Consider the following 16135-nt stretch of genomic DNA (forward strand, 5'->3'; position numbering starts at 1 on the left):
TATATGACAATCACTAAAGAATCACTAAATAGCTGCCATGAAATCTCACTTCTTGTACAATAACTTTATTTTCATTAAATTCTTAATTTTTCTATTTTTCTATTTTACTATGTAAGGACACAAGTCCGGAAGCACAAATATTTTTCCATACTCTGCTTTCTTTTTTCATACTTTTCCAAACTCTGTAGGAACCCTGGATTTTAAACCTTTCAGTCTGCTCACTTGAATCGACTGTAAGTGTATTTACTTTAAAATTATTTCTTGTTCATTTATAAACACTGAGAGATGAAATGAGTGTCTATCATAATCAACAGCATGCCACAGTTATGAAATATAGATATTAGTTACCACTGTCAGACTTACCTTCACCTTTGTTGCATTGCCTGACCAAATCTGCTTTTATTACTTTATCATGCCTGAAACATAAATGTAACTGTGTGATTATAATGAACAAAGAAGGCTGCATCTGTATGTTCTGATATGCTTTTGTGTGAATGAGTGTTTGTGTGTGACATACGTCATTCTAACACAAGCTCCCTCTTTATGCCTCCATACACAGCCAAGACGTGCACACACCTCACAGGTAGAGTACAGAGAACAATTCACTATGGGTAACTTCACCAGAGAGAAAGGAGTGCCCACCAGAGCCTCATCCTACAGCAGAGAAACAGAAAAGGTCAGTTAATGCATTCACCAGTCCCTAAATGTTAGTTACATGATTTAGGAGGGAGGCAAAATTTATGAATTCAGATTGAAAATACAGTATTGTTTTATATCACAAAACAAAAAACAAACAAAAAAAATCAGACCACAACAAATAACATAAAAACTGTATGTTATTACTTTGTATAGCAATATGTTATTCACTGGCTCCTGTGCAGAAAACAGAGGGACTTCTTCAATAAGATTTGCATTCGGACCAACTACAGCGACTTTGTGCAGCTCTCCACGATCTGTCAACACATGCACATGTATATAAAACATGCATGATGATTAAATGATTATTGATGATTATTAAATGATTGTTATGTTTTGTTTTTTTTTTCTGTTTAATGTCTCTTACCTGTTCCAAGGTGCAAAATAGTGGTCATGTGTTGCTTCAGGTCACTGGAGGCCATTGGTAAGGTAACAGCAAGTTTAGTGTATGTAATGCCATTTCTGATCATCAGGGGGTGCTGCAACCACACTGTTCTCCATAAGCGGGTGATCACGCACAAATGTCAGCACTTTATCAGGCAGCTTCAGGGAGGACTCAAAGCCCTGCTCCTTCAGAGCACTATTCAAACACTGAGAGATATGAAAGAAGAAACGAAATAGATCATTGCAGATTTAAGTAATGATAGTTGATAGTGAAACATGATGCTAGCAACTCTAAGGTAATGGGTTGATTTTCTAGCAAACACATATACTAATACTACTGTGTGTGTGTGTGTGTGTGTGTGTGTGTTTGTGTGTGTATCTATTTATCTATATATACCTTGTATGCGCTGTAAATTACTCTGAATTAAAAGTGTCCGCCAAATACCTAAATATAAAGGTTGGAATACACTACATGTAATTGAACTGAATAGATTTTAAATCACTAGACATCATACATTTGCTGACATCGTAACCGGTTACAGAGAAAATCTGGGCATCATTCACACACTATGATTTTTGCACTGATTTACAGTCTGGACACATTGACGCTAGTTACTGAAATTCAAAATCAGTCTGCAGATTTGAATTGAAAGATTTCATAGAAAATTGTAGTCTATGATGGTCAAGATTTGGTCCCAAGATAGGACAAGACAAGACGAGACAAATGCAGTTTCTGCCCTTGACCCATCTAGAGACTAATTCCTAAGGTTTTGGCCTTTGACTGCTGTTTCTGCACATTTCCTTAAGAGTCTCTGGCCTGTGAGGTAAGAGATAGTAGCAGATCAACAAGTTTGGATTTTCCAGCCTGTGTGGTAGGAGGCAATAGCAGATACGAAACGTTCTGAGTCTCCGGCATACGGGGGAAGGGACACTAACAGATACAACCAATGTTCAAAGTTTCCATCCTAGAGAGACATTAACAGATTGACAAGTTCTGAGACTCTGTCCTGTAATGGTAGAGACATTAACGGATACAACTCTTTTGATTCTACAGCTTTTGAAGCCTCAACAGATGCGACTATATTCTGTGCCTCAAGTCTATGAGAAAAGAGACACTTACAGATAGATACCTTACATTTAAAGTCTTCATCCAGGAAGACAACAACAGATGCAGCATGTCCTGAGTCTCCATCCTAGAGAGACAAAGGTGGATTGGCCAGTTTCTCTGGCCAAGAGAGGTAGAAGACATACAAACATTTGTAGCAACGTTAAGCTCCAGTGAGCAAAACTTCACTTCAAGGTACTTTCATCTGCACGTTCCAGTTTAAGGACCTTCTGCACTTACTTCAGGGACTCATCTGCATGTTCCAGATTTTAGAACCAGCCATACAGTCATGGCCTAATGGTTAAGAGAGTTGGACTTGTAGCCCAAAAGTCGCAGGTTCGAGTCTCAGGTTTGGCAAGGATTGTAGGTGAGGGGAGTGAATAACCAGCACTCTCTCCACCCTCAATACCACAACTGAGGTGAGGTCCTTGAGCAAGGTCGGGTGTGTGTTCACAGTGTGTGTTTGTTTACTTCTCACTGCTGTGTGTGTGTGTACTTGGATGGGTGAAATGCAAAGCAAAAAATCTGAGTATAGGTCACCATACTTAGCCACAAGTCACCTCCTTTCCCCGCTGCATTGTTACCCAGCACAACCAGTACAATAAGTCACTGCTGTCAAGCTGCTCACTCAACCATGTGTAAATATCACTTATCCAAACCTCTTTCCAGAGACCATGGCATTGTTGTATTTTAATCGGTATATGATTTTCTAATTTACATTAGATGTTACATATCTGAGGTCAGTCAATAACAAACAGTCTTTCACTTATTTGTTTGATGCATTGCAATACCCAACTTAATCGCTTACATTGTATGCATCTTATTTATTCCTTTATCATTCATAGTATTAATTTAGTAGTTGTTGATTACACTTGTTTATCTTATGTTAATAAAAATTAATTTTAATACACTTGTATCTTCCTTGTGTTGATAATACAGCAAGAGGCTCTACAAGTTATTATTTTTCTTTCAGATATATCAGTTTACCAACTCCCTCTTGTTTACAGTAATTCTAAATAATTTAACAGCTCCCTGTTGTGTCTAGTTCTTGACTAAGTGCCCCAAACTAACTGAGTTAGGGAAATCGTCATGTGATGTACTCATACACTCTTAAAAATAAAGGTTCCAAAAGGGGTTTTTCGCAGTGATGCCATTAAAGAACCAGTTTTGATTCTAAAAAAGACCTTCAGTGAACAGTTCTTAAAAAGACCATTTTTATTAGTGTGAAGAACTTTTTTAAAAATCTAAAGAAACTTTTTCCAATATAAAGAACCTTTTGTGAAATGAAAAGATTCCACAGATGGTAAAGGTTCCTTGTGGAACCATTGACGCCAATAAAGAACCTTTGTTTACTTTTATTATTGATACGTGATCCAAAAATAGAAGTGAGTACCAATCCACTACAATAGTATTGCAATGTACGTGTCTGCATGTGCTGTAAACTGAATAACACACAAACTACATCTATTGTATAATATTATTATGTGGTATGGTATAATAATGAGTGTGCAGTTGTATACCTGTCCTGGCCGAGGTGTTGGTATGGGCTCTGGGTTAATCCAATTCTCACAGGTCTTCTTGAGCTCTTTAAAGGGTCCATTCATCACCTTAGTGATCTCCTCCAGACTGTACACACACACGGCTGACAGCTCCTCTCTTTCCCTACAAATTACACATTAACAAAAAAAAAGGATGAACGCACAAAACAGCAATCATGGAGAAGCGAAAAGTAAAGAAATAATTCAAAAGAGATGAGAAGGTCAAGTTAGGTCAAAGGTGAAACAGAAGGAAGTACCACTGTGAGGTGAATATGCCATAGAAGTGTGTGCTGCTGGGGTCTCCTGGCTGGTGCTGTACAGTGAACACATCAGTCAGAACGTTAAATCGCTGTCCACTTGCTCGATCCTCACACACCAGCTGGGCCTTTAGAAATGTTGTCCACCGCCTCTGCAGAGTCTTCATACCACCTACATCAGACTACAAAACAGAGAGAAAGACCAAAATAGATCAGACATGATAGAAAATAAATGATGAAAAACAGACAGATGGCAAAGAATAGAACAACTTGATGACTGAAGAAATCTGAACTCAAGTGGAACAGTAGAATAACATATCTGCTGACAGCAGAACTACTGTACAACATCCCTCTGAGACATCAACCAAGCCAAACCATTAAAAACAAAATTAAAAAAATAAAAAGCCAGAGAGACTAGACAAGAAAATAGACCAGCTCTAGTTCCTACCTTGCAGACTCTGGCGACTCTGGGCACTTTGACCTTGGTGTAGAGGTCATATTCTTTAGCTACTTCGGTAAAGAAAAAGTAAATTTTGTCATCTTCACCAGTAGGATTGTTCTTCTCATCCTCTTGGATGAAGGCAGAACTGACAAATTCTGGATCTGAGGCAGAAGTCAAGAAGAGTGTGGTTATAAACAATCTGGGTGTAAATAGACATTTAATTTTGGCTTTAATGTGTAAATGCCTGTGTCTGAATGAATGGATGGATGAATGTCTTACCACTAAGCCAGTTGATTGATTGTTCAGTGCGGATGCGTTCCTGCTCAATGCCTGTTGCCCTGGAAATGTCATACATCGTGCCAAGGAAGTTACTTGTGGCGGCAGTGTAAAGGATCCCTCCTGAAAAAGAGAGAGAGAAACAGGGAGGAAAAGAGAAAAACAGAATAGACATTTAATAGAATAGATGTCAAGAAGAAAACATCTTATGTATATAACCCAGATCCCTGAGAATGGAACAAGATACTGCATCATGGTGTTGATGCTATGGAAACGCATTTGCCAATCTTGATTAGCTATGGAAAACACATGACGGTGTTCCAGAATACTATAAAAAGGCTCTTAAGTAAAACATTATTAGCTCTACCTGTACAGGCAAATGTAGTGAACCAGGCTGCAGCCATGGATATCATACAGACAAATACCAAGAGCTCTAGTACTCAAAGGTGCAGAAAGTTCTGCAGCTAAATGCTCTTCAGTACTTACCTGGTAGGGATACTCCCGCAACCAGACTGGTCCTTGGACCAAATCTATAAATCTATATATAGGCAGAGCGAATTAGTGAGGCCGCAGCTTTAGTCGTGTACACTGACCACTTTCATTTGTAAGGGATAGACTACTGCACCACCACATAAGCCGCCCCCAGGCTTGACAAATTGTAAAGCTCTTAAAAACAACTCAACCCAACAAATTACAGTGTGTGTCATCTATCGCAATAAAGTGGGGACATGGCAGTGTACTAAATAATGCTTTAACACTGAACTAAATACACAGAAAGGTTTCTATGTGTTTGAATTTAGGAGAGAGAAAACATTCAATCCTAAAAAATATTATTTTTTCTGCAACTGTAATGTTCTTTTAGGTCGAGGGTTTGGGTTTTAGTTAGATTCATATACCTTTACCGTGTACAAAAACAATAGAAGTCACAAGTCGTATGCCCTTATTTAGAATAAATGTGTGTTTCATACCTGCCATGACTGCTGTGTAATGCTGGCTGGGCTCAAACGGGCATTTCCCCTTCCCCGTCTCCATCTTCATGCTACCATCTTCATGTTTCTCCAAAGAGAATGAAGAAATGTTCTAAATGAGGCAGAGAGGATAAATGTAATTACTGTCTCTCCTTAAAATAAAAAAATGAACAAAAATTAGATGAAGAAAAAAATATATTAGAGAGGAGTACATACTTCTAGTCCTATACCACAGGTGGAAAACAGTCAATAATTCTGAGGCTAATTATGTATAGCTGTCTTACTTTGTGCATTTCTTTTTGCATTGTTCTATTTAATAATATGATAAGACTTGAGTCAGTGTACTTGTGGAAACCCACAGACTTACAATAAATGTACACTGGGGGTCAAAGGCAAAGGTCCCACAGGCATATATGTGTCCATCACCCAAAAACTCCAGCAGACGGACGTAGTTCTTGCAATCGTCCTGTGAGGGGCAGCAAAATAAAGCACAACATACTGTGAGACAAATAACACATAGTAGTTTACTATCAGAGGGGAAATAAATAAATAAATAAATAAATAAAATGTGTTAAAATAGAAAGCTGTCATTTTAAATTGTAATAATATCTCACATTATTACTGTTTTATTGTATTGTTGATAAAATAATTGTAGCCTTGGTAAAAGACTTATTTCAAAAAAAAAAAAACAAAGATTACAAAAAAAAATTCAAATTTAAAAGCAAATTGCAGCTTTCATTGTAATCATTTGATTAATAGTGTAAATGTATAAACATAACATAACATTTCTAGGGTTTTTCAGATTGTCTCATATCTTAGGAGAACTGATACTTTTCACAATTATGTCAGTGGTATCCAATCCTGTAGGGTCACTGTCCAATTAAACACAACTGAAAGTAATCAAGGTCTTCAGAACTACTAGAATCTTCCAGGTAGGTACGGTGGGACACATTGGAGCTAAACTGTGCAGGATGTTGGCCCTCCAGAGCCAGAATTGGGCACCCCTAACTTATGTGATTGTGTGAAATGGCGACTTTGAAACAATTGCGGAGAAGAACAAGAGTGTTTCTGTATCAATAACAGTGACTGATAACCTGAACCCCAGTGGGCTGTATCTGAGACCTCCAGGCATTTTCTACAGTTAGACCTCCCCCATCTTTTATCCTTCCAAGGGCACAGTTAATCGGTAATGATTGACATTTCACAATATAAGTGATAAGGCACACAAGAGGTTTTTATTCACAAACGCATCCTGACTATCACATATGCCACTCTCTAATTTTGATTAAACCCAATTGGCTTTACTTGAAAAGTTTCAATTTCAGGAATAAACAGACCATTAAGTGCATCAATAATGATTAATGAGAGACCAGCCTGTATTGATTCAGAGCTTTTTCATGTGTTTTAATCAAATGTTAAGATTTAAGCTTTTTTAGTATTTAAATGACCAGTCACAGGTCTCCGGGGTCAGTTAGCTCACTCCTTCAGATCTTCCCTTTTTCCCCTCTCTTCCATTCTATCACGACATACCTTTTGTTTGCCTAATCACACCCTTTCTGACCCTCCCCCATTGTGGCCTCAGCCCACTTGTCAATCACCCACAGGCCCCACCCTCCAACAACATAGCAGTGAATGCTAACCACAAATACGTGGGCTCATCATCTCTCTCTCACACACACACTCACCTCATATGCCATTTTCTCTAACATGCACATACAGAACGATACTAAAGTGTAAATATGCATATATATATATATATATATATATTAAAAATGTTTAAACATTATGAAATAAATTTTAATTTTGTAAAAACAGCACTACCTGGTAAATTCCCTGAATAATGCATTTCTACAGTGACATCTGAAACTGAAAATATTTGGTTTTGCCTGATGCTACATCAACGCTGTTGAGTGTCAGTGAACATGTGACTACTGTCATATTGGTCCAAAAGTGCTAATGGCACACTTACAAATACTCTTAAAAATAGACAAAGCAGGAAAATGGTGGATTTTGGGATTAGGATCTTTTCCATCTCTTTCAAAAGATTCATATTGTTTGTTTGCTTGCTATTACGTTGTTTACGTCTCCCCACGTCAAGCACACACACCATATACCATATGAGTTTACCTCCGTTTTTCCCTTAGCAACACAAGACTTCCTCTTTTCTTCTGGAACACTCCACTCAATCTACATAAACATTGAGAGAGAGAGAGAGAGAGAGAGAGAGAGAGAGAAATCAGTACTTCAGATTGTTTGTTGGTTAAAAAAGAAATGTTGCGCCAGCGCAATTCTCATTTTGCATTAAAAAAAAAACTGCAGAATTTTCCCCTCCCATCGGCACTTTTATGGAATCGCGCTAATGCTAATTTGTCCTGTTTGGTAAATCTGGCCCTAAAATGTGCGTTCAGTACCTGTAAATGTGATTTACTTATTTAGCAATCAAATGTATTAATACATTTATCCAGAACCAGAAAATAACATTTGTAGTCATTTACACAACATTAAACAACAGATTTCTAAAGACAGTTCTCATAAAAAGATAATTTGAGTAAACCTGTTGTGACATATGAATTTGAATTCTCAGAAAAGACCCTGGTAACTGTGTGGCCATCGGTATTCAACAAAATACAGACTGTCGGACTGTATGTTTTCCTGCCTGCTCTTTGCAACACCAAATTTTACATAACTGACAAAATAAAAACAGACATTAAAATATTAACGTAAGATTAAAGAGGTAAAAAATATTTTACAGAGAAATTCTAACCCCGAATATCTAAAAACACTTTGCTTAGGGACACGATTGTACATTTAAGCACAGGAAATGAGTTATCATGATATTAGTGCTATGACCTCACCACAGTAGCTCTCCTTAATTTTAATATAATATTAATATTACATGACACTTCACCAAGTAATTTTGCTTCCAGACAATGAATAGCGCAGATGGAGGTATGTTGCAAGCATGTAGGCTCTGACACACTCTTGTGTGCTTGAGGGTAAATGGATGTGAAGCCACATTACAGTGTGTGATGAATTTTGACTCTGATGACAGGAGACAGTGAGAGGTGGCTGCTGGGGGAAATGGGAGGGCTGTTGGGGAGGGTTAATTTGGTTAGAGAGCTGCACTACCAACCAGGGATGAGATCATCTAGTTTAGCTTGATGAAAAGCAGCGTATTGAATCCTGTTAGGCTGTCTGTTAGGATGACTGTATGTGTGTGTGTTCATGTGCAGTTCGGATGTTGTTATTTGGCACAAAGGATTTTATGCAATGATTTAGCTAATTTTATTTTTCCACATCAATTAAATCTTTTTCATTATGACAGTTAAACAAACACAAATGACCCTTCGCCGGGAGTTTGACTGAGAGGCAATCTGACCAATCATAACACGAATCTGCCATTTTGTCCGACAAACAAACCAGACAGGTAAGTAGAGTGGATTAAAAAATTGTGTGTATTGACATATTTCCGCGTTTGAAGCAAGATACCTTCTGATGTTCATCCATGTTTATTTTGTGCTATAACTAGTAAAGAGGAAGAGATGATCCGTTCACGTGCTGCTTGAACTGATGCGCTACAGCGATCTGTCACGACCCATTAAAGGCCACAAAACTGTATTTATTGTTTGAATTTCTTTTAAAAAATTACAAAATATGCCTCTGTTGTCCTCTACAATTTGCATAAATGGTAACACTTGACAATAAGGTCAGAATTTGTTGACATTAGTGAATGCAGTAGATGTCATGAGCTAACAATGAATAGATTTATAAATATATTAATTTATTTTTGTTCATTATACAAGTAATGTTAATGTATACTTATACCTTACAATTTTAGAAACATACAAGTTAGGATTAGTATATGTAAATTAATAGAGTTCTGCAGAGATGATGTATATGAATTTTGAAACCTAAATACAATCAACAGAAGTACAAAGCTAAAGTTAGACTATAAAACAAACTACAGAATGGTTAACTTCGATATCACTGCCACTAAGCTTCTTACAGCTCTTTTGAGTCAAGTCAAGCCATCTTTATTTATATAGTGCTTTACACAATACAGATTAGTTTGCTTGAGTTAGTTTGCAAGAGCATAAACCCAATAAAAAATACAGGTTTAGTAAACAGCAAACAAGTATGTTATTAAATGCATTATATGTCATAGAATAAAATGTGAAAATATCTTGAGCTTGTGTTAACCACAGACCTTATTTTAATTATTTAACCCAAGCCCTATTAAAAATGATTGACATATGGAGAGTGGAACCAAAAATGCAGAAATGCTAAGACATTTCTAGACTTCAGGAATCAATCCTGCAGGACTCCATTCTCTACATTAATAAATGCTGTAATTTATTGTTAGTTCATAATACCATTAATGCATTAACAATGTTAACAAATGTAACCATAAAGCGTTGCTACATAAATAGTAAAGACTGACAATTAAGAAAAGTTGGAACATTCACTGCAAGAAAACAAAAAAAAAAAGAGAGAGAGAGAACTTACCATCTTCATCTTCGACAGATTAGCAGTATCCACAGCTATGACTGCATCCCGTGCACCAATATAGAGCACCCCAGACACACGGTCCAACAGGAAGGTGCTGAAGTTATTTACGCCACTAAAATCAGGGGAACCAAGCCTAGAAATGTTTGCTGAGAAAAAAGAAAGAAGCATGGATTAAATATCACTTATCAAAAGTTTTATCATAGCAATTTTAAATAAATTAATTCTTATAAGTCATATATCGCCGCCTTGGAATTATAAGGTTCTGTCTGCATTCTGAGCAGTATTGAGATATTGAGCCTCAAAGTTTTTGGGTTCCATACACTTCTATAGATAGAACCCATTATGTTTTTTTTTAAAAAAAAAAAGGCCCAAAATGTACACAGCTTACAAAAGAAACATCACATAATGTAAATAAGTTGTCACAGAACAAGAATATGTGAATAACTCAATTTTGACAAAAACGTCAGATAGAACCTTATAATTCCAAGGCGATGATATGTATTAAAACTAAAAACAGACTTTTGACAGACCTTTGAAGCTAATCATACTAAGATAATGATATTTACTACACCCTATACCCTAACCCTCATACAAACCTATTGATATCATAAAACTTTAAGCAAAATATAATTTAGGAACCTTTTTAAATAGTGAAACCCATTTCAAATGTCGTTACAAGTTGGTTTCACTGCATTTTTCTTACAAGAATAGCTAAACGTTTACATGCATACATTCTGAATGTCTGTTTAGCATTGGTGAGGATTAGTAATTCTGTTCAGATATGTATATTAGCATGTGGGTTGAGGCTCTGAAATCTAAATGCTTTTTAAAATGTGCTATTTCTGATGTCCATGGCGAATTTAACACAGCATCTGCACTACATTACATTTAATTTGTTCCTCTTTATTTTTAAATGTGAAACACTCGTTTGCTCCATTACTGTAGTCATAACCATGTCTGTGTACTGAAGAGATTAGAGAAATGTATATAGAAACAGCAAGAGAAGGAGGACGGCAGAGAAGATTTCAGAAAAGAGGACGGCTCACACTCATCTTGTAGTGTGATATGAGTGTCAGAGTATCACAGTAAGTGACACTAAGAAATATATCTGATCTGATCTGTACAAGTTGGTCTCATCATGAAACCTACTTAAATGTTATGTACTAAATCAGGCATGGGCAAACTTGGTCCTGTAGGGCCGGTGTCCTGCAGAGTTTAGCTCCAACCCTAATAAAACTCACCTGTCTGTAGCCTTCTTGTAATCCTGAAGACTTTGATTAGCTTGTTCAGGTGTGTTTGATCAGGGTTGGAGCTAAACTTTGCAGGGACACCGACCCTCCAGGATTGAGTTTGCCCATGCCTGTACAAAATGAATGCTCATTTCTAGAGCAGTACAGACTGTTAATATCCTGTGTCTTGTCTGTTCAGTGTCTGAACTCATGAGACAACATTAAACAGAGATTCTCCTACTCTCAATCTCCTAGTCAATCATCCAACATTCTTTCTTTTTTTATTTGCACACATACTCTTTGTAGTTCAGGCCTGTATAGAAATGTTTGGACAAAATTCTATCTCACACTAATAACAATCCCTATTTGGGTCATTCTACAGAAATGTCCACTTTTGATATGACAAGATGTCTTAAAATGTATTTCTTTTTCTAACATTTAAACTTAGACCACATTATTAGATTAACTTTTGACTTTATGAATACACATAAATGACAGCTTAATTATTATTATTATTATTATTATTTTTATTATTAAATTAGGAGATACACGCAACTAGTTTAAACAAGCACAAACACAATTTTATCTGTTATAACTTTAGAAATAGTAGAGACTGGACAAGAATGAAACTTCTAGTATGCATGTGTTGACCACCTGTGTTCATGTAGGTTACCAAATAAAGTGTACTTTGAAAAATGTTAAGCTGTGTTTTAGCTAGCCGTTCACATCAAAACGTAAGTATACTTTGGGCTTCAGAGTGTTCTAGGTGGTTTTTATGCAGTTATATGGATGGTAAGGTGTTCTAAGTGTTCGCTAAGCATTGTTAGGTGGTTGCTTACATTAAACTTCTAACATTATATCCTTTTCAACATCACACACAGACACTGACCTCATTCTGCTCTCTGACCTTTTTGTCACTTTACACAGACTGATAAGCTCTTTTACACTAATTATATCTGCACTGTTTACTTCATTGGTTTGCACTCTATCTGCCATGTGCCTTATACTGCTTTATTTATCTTTTTTACATGTGCTTATTTGTATATTTGTATAGTTGTATTTTATATATATTTAATCTGCATTATTTGTATTTTTACGTCTTACTGTTAGTTTTGTGTTATCTGCATGCACCAAGAGTCCGAGAGTAACACAATTTTAATTCTCTGTATGTATGTGCTGTACATGTGGCAGAATTGACAATAAAGCAGACTTTGACTTTGTATATGATTCTCCACAGGCACATGGCTTTTGTACTGTATTTTTATCCCCATACCCTAAACATACCCATGCAAGTTAAACCCATTTGGTTTACAAAGACACAGGAAGTGTCCTCATAAACCATCTTCACATTGTAATACCTACATAATTATACACAACCATATAAACCTGTACATATACACACAGGTTTCATGGGGACCTTCCATAGGTGTAATGGTTTTATACTTTGCAAACCTAGTCCTCACACAAAACTTTCTGCTGTTTTATTTATTTATTTATTTAAAAAAAAAAAAAAAAAAAAAAAAACATTTTTTTTTTCAAAAAGTTGTTTTCCTCCTGGGGACGAAAAATGTTCCCACAAGGTCATCAATTACTGGTATTACTCTACTTGTTGGGACATTTGTCCCTATAATGTAAGGAAATACCAGATAAACACACACACATCTACAATGAGCTTCCTAAGTGTGGATGAACAGCCTTTAATACAGCAAGATAATCACCTCCATCTAAAGCTAATATCTGACAGCTGCCAAGCCAAATGTGTCATGTTATAATACCTCGCTAATACTCTGTAACACACAAGCATGTGTGATAGTGCATGGATAGACACAGACCGGACCTGAGATAAACCGCACACTTTACCTTCAGCATACAACACCTAACAAACACATACAAGACTGACGATCACAAGCAGCTATTTTTATGTGAAATGTAACTGTAAAACCCTCAGCATACACAAAATCAAAAGCAAGCTCAGGAATTTTTCAGGAATTTCCTTTGCAGTCACCAAACTTGCTTTTCAACTTCAAAATCAGTTTTCAGAGCTCAAGCTAACATACACACAGTTTACTCTCTTTCTCCATCCAACTCTCTCTCAATCTGTGCATCACAATCTGCCAACAGCAGAACCTCTTCCATCATTTCTAGCTGTCATTCCCAATGAGTGACACAGAGAAGTGAAAAGCGAATGATGGAGGCAGTAGATGGAAACAAACAAAGACACTTGCTGTAGGCAAGGTTCTGCTAAATGTCCTCATGTCACTCTCCTTCCTTTTTCCTCCAAGACCTTCCAGAAATGTTTCCCCCACTCTGCTATGAATACCGATGTGGTGTTGGATCCTAGAGCTAGACCATCTGCCCCCGATCCCCCAAACCAAGCACCAATCCCATACAACTGTGTGTCTGACCACTCGTCTGTGAGGGAGTATGTGTGTGTGAGTGAGAGAGAGCGCACGACTGAGACAGACAACGAAGACACATTTAGAGATGCTCAGCAGGAATTGATGCAAGAACAAATGTTCAAAATTCTCTTTCAGTCTTACACACACAAACACACACAGGCAAGTTAAAATGGTAAAATACAGAGCAATGGATCTTGTCACTAAGGCTCCAGTGCCACACTGTCATAGGCTGATACAGCAGCCAAAGCCAACCTCCCGTCATTAATCATTCATTCAGTCTCAGCACATTAATCATGAATGACGAACGAGAGAGAGGGGGTAAAAAGAGGGAGATGAGGGCAGGAGTGAATTCGGTGTGTTTGGTCTCTCCTTGTACCACACCGTAAAATATTTTCTCTCTCCTTTACTGCCTTCTTATGCCCAAACTCCAAAAATCGTATTGATTTCCATCATTCTCTTTCTCTGCCATGTTGTACGGCCACACAGTGTGTCGATTGGGCTGCATAAATGCTCTCTGATTGGCTCTGGCTGCTGAGGGATTTTGGGAATTGCTGTTTTAGAAGGAGGGGGATTCACTACTGCTGAATAATGTACACTAAAACTGAATCTGTCAGTCACAGAGAGGAACACTGCAATAAAATTCCAACAAGTAGCTTACAGTGTTAATGTAAATAGAAACAGCTACTGACAAAAATAACATTACAGAATGCTTGATCTTAATTGGAGTTTTTTTCAGTTTCTTTGTATGTTTTTCATCAGGTTTCTGACAGGCTGACCTCCAGTATTATAATAAAATTGTTGTTTCAGACATAATTTGTCATAACCACCCATTTTACAAAAATAGTGTTTAAAGCATAAACACTTTCAAACATTTTCATAATTCTCACTTTGTTCTTTTCTTAGTCTCGCGTAGCCAGACCTTCAGACTGACAGGTAATCACGTTTTGTGGCGCATCATGTTTAAAACTCTTGGACATATTTTAAAGATTCTATGCTGCAAAATTTAAATATTTTGCATACTTTTGAAAATCCAGAGTTTAGCTGATACTGATAAATGCTCATTGTCACAGCTGTAAACACGACAGCTTTCTTCTTTTTTTCTTCTTTCTCCTTCGTGACGACATCTTTGTTTCCAGGCAAAACGTTAAAGAACGCAACACACACGTCTCCCAGAAATCCTGTATAATTTAACCAATCCGATGATGACTTCGAAGCTGTTTCCAGATAAGTGTGCCATGTGCATCAGACGTTTAGCCAACGTTACGTGGGCATGACATCTGAAGTTGAGACTGTTCTTCTCTAATCTCATAGTTTTAATTAAAATTAGTGCTGTCAAACGATTAATCGCAATTAATAGCTTCCAAAATAAAAGTGTTTGTTTACATAATATTTGTGTGTACACTGTGTATATTTATTATGAAAATACAAATATACACATACAGTATATATTTAAAAAATATTTATATGTATTTACATATATTTATATATGTATTTACATATATTTTATATATTTATATTCATATAATTTATATTACAACAACATTTTTCTTAAATATATACATTATGTAAACAAAAAAAAATATTTTGGATGCGACATATGCAAGTGATCATAACCCCATGCGGCTCCTGTATTACTCTCCACTGGAAATGAATGATTTCCGGTCTGTTGTTTGTATGAGGTAGTAAAAAGAGAGCTTTACGCTATATTTGTTAATGACTGTTTCTCTATGTGTCAACAAGGAAAACCCCTGCATTGCTCATAAACGTACTATAATTACACACTCTTTCACCTGGTCTAATTTTCCAGTAGCCCTTCAACCTTGACTCATCCAAAATGGCCATTCCTACTGTGGTTTCCCCATTGGGAATTTTTTGAGGCTTATCTGCTGTGTCAGGAGTAACAGAGAGAATAAAATGCTGAAGCCATGATTTATGATTTATTCCTCATGATCGCTTCTTGGTTACTGTGGAGACTGTAGATGCAGCTGAGTGGCTGAATTGCTGAAGTAAATTCGGAGAGTCGGGGAGTGGAAATAAAGATGGATAGCCAAGAATAGCAAGACTCCTTGCATGATGAATGTAATTAATGGCACCTCATGCATTTCATACACCACAAAAACTGTGGTGTGACTTATTACAAAAGTGGCGACAACACGCCAGATGTGGCACTAAATGATGTCTGATTCATGAATAACATTGTTTGATTATCCTTCAAAATATTGAAATGGGAAAGTAAGTAATAGTGCACTTCACACATCAATCTAAAGTCACAGTCACAGTGTAAATATAAAATTTAAATAGATATGCAATACATGAGTCTGAAATAAAACAG

General features: G+C 36.7%; 1 protein-coding gene across 1 annotated transcript in view; it reads right to left on the bottom strand.

Annotated features, from left to right (window-relative positions):
- Window positions 1–16135, bottom strand: part of sema4f (sema domain, immunoglobulin domain (Ig), transmembrane domain (TM) and short cytoplasmic domain, (semaphorin) 4F) — a 72683-nt gene that overhangs the window by 4161 nt on the left and 52387 nt on the right. The window contains 13 exon segments of the mRNA XM_051114787.1: window positions 364–416; window positions 518–654; window positions 844–953; window positions 1064–1172; window positions 1174–1287; window positions 3706–3847; window positions 3981–4162; window positions 4429–4583; window positions 4702–4821; window positions 5667–5778; window positions 6034–6132; window positions 7794–7853; window positions 10173–10321. Coding sequence (XP_050970744.1) covers window positions 364–416; window positions 518–654; window positions 844–953; window positions 1064–1172; window positions 1174–1287; window positions 3706–3847; window positions 3981–4162; window positions 4429–4583; window positions 4702–4821; window positions 5667–5778; window positions 6034–6132; window positions 7794–7853; window positions 10173–10321 — 1542 coding nt within the window.

This window comes from Labeo rohita, chromosome 7 (assembly GCF_022985175.1).
Source record: "Labeo rohita strain BAU-BD-2019 chromosome 7, IGBB_LRoh.1.0, whole genome shotgun sequence".
Taxonomy (NCBI): domain Eukaryota; kingdom Metazoa; phylum Chordata; class Actinopteri; order Cypriniformes; family Cyprinidae; genus Labeo; species Labeo rohita.